This window comes from Pinus tabuliformis, chromosome 7 (genome assembly GCF_031772625.1).
Source record: "Pinus tabuliformis cultivar Carrire ecotype Pingquan chromosome 7, CPIR1, whole genome shotgun sequence".
NCBI classification, from domain to species: domain Eukaryota; kingdom Viridiplantae; phylum Streptophyta; class Pinopsida; order Pinales; family Pinaceae; genus Pinus; species Pinus tabuliformis.
This window is the reverse complement of record NC_142293.1, coordinates 1,136,139,106-1,136,145,105: the sequence shown is the minus strand read 5'-3', so window position 1 is coordinate 1,136,145,105 and position 6,000 is coordinate 1,136,139,106. Positions and strand designations below refer to the sequence as shown.

At 36.2% G+C, this 6,000-nt stretch overlaps 1 protein-coding gene across 1 annotated transcript in view; it reads right to left on the bottom strand.

Moving 5' to 3' along the window:
* Nucleotides 1–3,215: 3,215 nt before the first annotated feature.
* The window catches only part of LOC149251514 (uncharacterized), a 56,233-nt gene continuing 53,448 nt past the window's right edge, over nt 3,216–6,000 (bottom strand). Inside the window, exons 7-12 of the mRNA XM_089459477.1 lie at nt 5,161–5,895; nt 4,806–5,027; nt 4,584–4,679; nt 4,173–4,367; nt 3,940–4,053; nt 3,216–3,639 (exon numbers count right to left, since the gene is read on the bottom strand). Coding sequence (XP_089315603.1) covers nt 3,379–3,639; nt 3,940–4,053; nt 4,173–4,367; nt 4,584–4,679; nt 4,806–5,027; nt 5,161–5,895 — 1,623 coding nt within the window. The 3' untranslated portion in view covers nt 3,216–3,378. The remainder of the gene's footprint in view (nt 3,640–3,939; nt 4,054–4,172; nt 4,368–4,583; nt 4,680–4,805; nt 5,028–5,160; nt 5,896–6,000) is intronic.

Genomic DNA, 6,000 nt, shown 5'->3' with positions numbered 1-6,000 from the left:
GCATGCATGCAATTAGAGATCGAGAGACTTTTTCTTCTCTTGAGTGATGGAACATGCATGGAGGTGCTACTCCACTTCTACAGACTTTGGCATTGTAGGTGCTATCACAGGTGCTAAACACTTCTTCTCCAGAGAGGTGTTGGAGCTCTTATTCGTTCATCCACAGTGTTGAAAGGAACAAGTTAAATTTAGACCGGGTAAAGAGCTTGGTTTATGTTCATTACAACTTGCGATTGTTGTCCCATTACTGTGATGATGCAAAGACTAATAAAGACCTTAAGGTTTGGGACAGGAATCCAAAGGAGCCCAATTTGGAGGATGGAGTGTTGTGATTAGAGCAATTAGAGGATGCCCTTATCCAAGTATGTCCATTGTGGTATGAATTTTGCTTATAAAGCATTTCTCTAATACCTGTTTTTAATTTTTGTGTCAATTAGTGGTTTTTTTTTTATGAATTTTGAGTGATTCCAATATGATGATGATCGAGTTGAGATGCCACCCCCATATGGTCCCTTGGTTCTCAATTTCCATGGTTCAACACCAACAACAAGAGGTTCGTCTTCATCAGATTCAGTGCCACAACATCCACAGGCACCATCTTCTTCATTGCCACCACGTGGAGGCCCACCACCATATTCTCTTCGTGGTGGAAGGAGGAGAGATTAGTATATATATTCACAATTTACTACTTTTGTCATAGATTAATCATTAGACTTGTAGGCTTCTTGTGAATTTGAACCTTTTTGTCTTGTCGATAACCAAGTGACCTATTTTGTAAACATTATTATTTGAACTTTGGACATGACAAATGTTGACAGTTGCTCACTTGCTAGACAAATCATAATATGCTCTATGTTTTATGTTTTATAATATGCTTAAATGTTTTATGTTTTATAATATGCTTAAAAAATTGATGTATGTTTGTAATTGCTAGAATATAGATGGTTGATGCTCTAATAATTAATCATTGATGTATAATGGAATCATGGATGCCATATCTATCTTGATTTATGTAAAAATATCCATGTTTTCATGTCTTCTACCATTAACTTGGTATTTGGAATGTTTGTTTTGAATATAAATGCAAAAATTATAATATATATATATATACAGTGGACGCTTCCGAGATGCTTCACTTCCTAGATTTTTGGAAAATGAGGCTTTCGCATCCCTGCTTCGTGCAACATTGATTATGAGACACAATTTCGAGGGGAGCGTCAAATACACAATGGAATCATGGATGCCATATCTATCTTGATTTATGTAAAAATATCCATGTTTTCATGTCTTCTACAATTAATTTGGTATTTGGGATGTTTGTTTTGAATATAAATGCAAAAAATATAATATATATATATATATAGTAGATGCTTCCGAGATGCTTCACTTCCAAGATTTTTGGAAAATGAGGCTCCCGCATCCCCGCTTCGTGCAACATTGATTATGAGACACAATTTGGAGGGGAGCGTCAAATACAAAATCACCTGATAATTTATTCCAAATTACTTTCAAAATAAGTATTAGTCAAGGTTTTCAAATTATTCAATAGCTTCAAATCTCCCTAGTTTTCAGAAACAATGGAAGACCTCACCAACTGCCTTAGTATTTTTACCCTCTAGTGGTTCTGAGACTCCTTGGCAATTTTATTATAGGTGCAGATGATGAGCATGATCAAATCCCCTTTCCTTTGTGTGGCTTATCTAATTTGGACCCTCTAGTGCTTTGAAAGCACTTATTTAGAACTAGATTTAGAATTAACCACAATTAAGGAGTAAGCTCCATTGACTTGTTTTGGTGAGAATTGTAAACATCAATAAAATTTCAACTTTCTAAGTATTTTTTATTTCCATGATTGAATTATTAATTATTTGGCAATTCACTCAAAGTTATCATTCTATACTTAACTTTGGAATTCCGCAAACATCCTTGGATATGTTGTACTCGCAACAAGAGATACTAGGATATCCTGGGTAATGGAAGAATTATCATTGAAAAATAAAACAACAGCAATATAAAACATTGCTCATCCACATTACTTTCTTAAGAAGTGGAAACCCTAGCGTACAGTTGAAATTTCAAGTCAGGATGAAGCTGGCTTAAAACTAATTATGCTCTTTAAAAGAATTAACCAGTAATTTTCACCTTGTATCATAGTAAATTAAGCATCGGTTACATAGAGGTAGTTCATTTACATTATGGAGGACCATCTAATATGTAGTTTGCATTTCACTACTATAATTGACCTGCTCTGCATAGAAATCATTAGGATCGTCAATAGCACAAGGTATAATATTCTCCCAAAGTTAATTTTAAAAGACTGAATGTTCTATGAGCTCGAGTTTCTACAAATTTAGCATATGTCTAGCATGGCTGAACACCTCTCTCAAGACAGCATAAGCACCACTCGGATCTAGCCTCTTACCTTCCAAGATCAAGCCAATGTACCACAAAGAATTTAAGTATATATAAACGTAGTACCATACTGGAAGCCATACTCCACCTTGTTAGAGTAGCTCAAACTCTTAAAATTTGCTACTGCTACAATGGCACAGTGAGGCCAAACATGGATGGGTGATGCATTCAAGTAGTTAAGAATCAAACTCCGAGAGTCTGCCTGGAAAGATCAACCACAAACTGTGTGTTGCTTCCATGAAGCATGACAGTTAATATGCATAAAATCCACTAAAAGGGATCACAAGGACAAAAATTAATAACTTTAAGCTTGACCTAAAAAGAGACATAAGTTATTAATAAAAAAATATTATGAACGCTGAACATACAATGTCAACTAAAAGAGGATGCAGCATAAGGACTAACGCAGTTTTCCTATAGTAAAATTTGAAACAGAAAATATTTAGCTTTGCATTATATGGTTGGATATTAAAAATCAAAAAAATAATAATGGTCATATTAATGAGGGATGGAATCCTCAACAAGGGATATGCCACTGAGATTTAGTAACCTTACATTTAAGAAGGCATCACAAAGACAACCACAAGCAACTCACTGGCATGAAAATAAAATTTAGATTAGCATTCCTGTCAATTCAATCTCAAGAATGTAAAATCTACTTAATCACATTGCAACAGTTTACCACTAAAGAAAATAAAGATTACAAAACTTTGAAACAAAAGGTTAAATCTCAATTCTGTAGATCAAAATCCATTTCTCATTCTCAGCGATATGTGAATAACATTACCCATTATGCAAAAAAATAAAAATGGGGTTGAACCCAATCTGGAAATTCAAATAACAAAGAAAATGCTTAGAAAACAAAATGTTACTTAACAAAATGATTCTTGTCCATTCTTCCTTGGACATCTGTGATATAAAATTAGTATCACTAACAAAACTGCAATGGCAAGAAGTAAATTGATCTTACCTCCACTTCTCTTTCAGTTCTTTCTGCTCAGATAAAACCCATGTTACAATAATTGCTACGACAAGGGCAAAGATAGTTATGAGAAGAAGAGCATAACTAAAGTCCTCAGTCAGAGAATCATATGTCCGAGAAGGCGCAGTCCTTGTGTAGAAGAGATCAACACCGTAAACAAAGACCAAACATGTAGACTCAAGCCTAGCAGGAACAGTTACAATTCCTCGCAAACCCTCCACTTGAAGTGAATGTGTAATATATGACTGCAAAGTACAACCCATGCTCAATTCAATAAAAATATATATATAGTAAGAGATATGTTCAGGGCTAACCTTAGAAACTTCACATAGATGTGATACAAACCAACCAACCACTCCCAGTATAACAAATTACTAATGCTCTAAAATGAAACACTTGTAAGCTAAATGCCACACTCACGAGAAGAAAAAACAAGCACAAACAATGAAGACAACATGAAGCTAGCAGAAAACAAAACATATTTTTGAACTTAGGAAGAGAGTAATAACCATATCAACTAAATAATAAAGGAATGGAGTCACAACCTGGGGAAATATCGGTATTCCCTCAGAAAGAGGTAAAATTCCATCTTCCCTCTCTGCAGGAGAAGGAATTTGAGAACGGCGAGGATCAAAGAAACGCTTGTCAAGAGCTATAACCTGTGATTTAGTCAGGTGTTGCTATTCAGAACATGACTTCTAATTCACAAGAATTAAAATTAACAATGATCAAAGAATTTGGGCAACAATCCCATGGTCCATACAAGACCTTTGCTGACCTGATCACCAATTGTTCCAATGAGAAGTTGCTTTGATGTTATACCCTTGGCAGTTGATGTTGTTGCTATTGTTTTAACCGACGGGCTAAAAAAGTAGCTTTGTGATTTTACCTCAACATCAACATGAGAATATGAAGAAATTGGTGAAGTAAGATTATGGTGCCCAAGCATAAGCTCTAAAACATTTTTAGTGTCCTGTTAAAAGAGATCAGCACAGCAGATAATCAGGGCTCGAACAGACAAGGACAATCTTACAAATGCTTTAACTGCCTTAGACAAATGCTGAAGCGATTTCAAATATCAACATATCATAGGCTACAAAATGAGTAGCACTGTAAACCAACAAAGAGATCATGTACTGTGAAGAGATACCAGTTCGAAAAGATTAGAAGATATGTATGGAAGACATACCGCACGAGATCGATCATATATTTCAATCACTGACATCTCATAACGATGAGCCCTCACATTGAAGTAGTGGTAAACCACCCAGTTTTCACTGAAGACCTTCAGACATAACAGAAGAGGGTTAAAGTTTCCTGCCTTGATGATAGCACACTAATCCTTGAGGTATATTAATATGAAGGAAATTTTGCCCAAACGAGTCAGAATAAGGCATTGAATAGTACTCACTGCATGGACAGGTCCCTGCATTCCTTGGTGAGTAACTCGGTGTAGTATCCGTCCAGTGACTGTGTCTATGAGATATGCCACCAACCAAGCCTCCTCTGGAGTAGTGGATCCTATTGGACCAGCAGCTCTTGGTGAAACAGTTACAACAAAGAGTACATTCTTTCTGACGTATTTGTATAAAACTTCCTGATCTGTTAGAACCCTTGCTTGTGTGTGAACCACCTATGAACCAAATGACTGTTAGATGAACCATGCATTTTGGGGTTTAGCAAAACGAAACACGCGCAACCAGGGAAAATGAAGCCATTGTCACAAAGAACTATCGTAATAATTGAAGCATGAAAAAAAGAATCACCTCATCTGACATTTTTGTGACAGTGGCAACAATTTTCTCCAATTCGGAAGGAAACAATACAGACCACAGTTCTCTAGTTTTGAAGCAATAATCCTTAAACACCATATCTGACATGTCCTGATTGTTGATACCATAACCTTGGATTGATCCTTTTTCTATATCAACAAAATATAAGTAGATATTTGACATCTGTTTAAGAAACATAGTCAGTGCTTCATTGGTTCTAGGAAACAAGTGTGCCCTTGCATTGTTATCAACAAAAAGATGTAGCCGTTGCTCAGTTGAATCTGTCATTGGCAGAGGAATCACTTGAGATATGGGATAGGAAAGCCTATAAGATTCAAGTTCTTTGCCACTGTGAGAATCTACAAATGAAAGAATCCCTGTCTCATCATGTCCTAGACCACATTTCCCCATTATCAGAACAGCTGGACTCTCATCTAAAGCATGCTGGTGAGGGATCCGCCAAGGAAGGACCTTCAACACAGAAGGAGCTTGGCATTCTTCTGTTTTCCGGAAAGCAGGGAGCAACTGTGACCATACAATGCGACCATCTCCAGAGTGAAGAGCCAAAAGTTTTCCTGCCTTCGTTAATACTATAAACAATTTTCGAAATCCATTATGATCCCTGGTCATTTTTGTTTTCTCTGCATTATGCAGCCTCCTTGCTTGTATAACAGCTATCTCATCGGCACTTGCTAGCATCAAGGTTGCCTTCAATTTCAGCAAATGACCCTTTCATAAACCAGCAAAATATAACCAATCAGTACAGTTCTAAGCATGATGTAAATAAAGAAATAAGCATCAAAGAAGGGAAAGATGTCATTTCAACCTAAATAC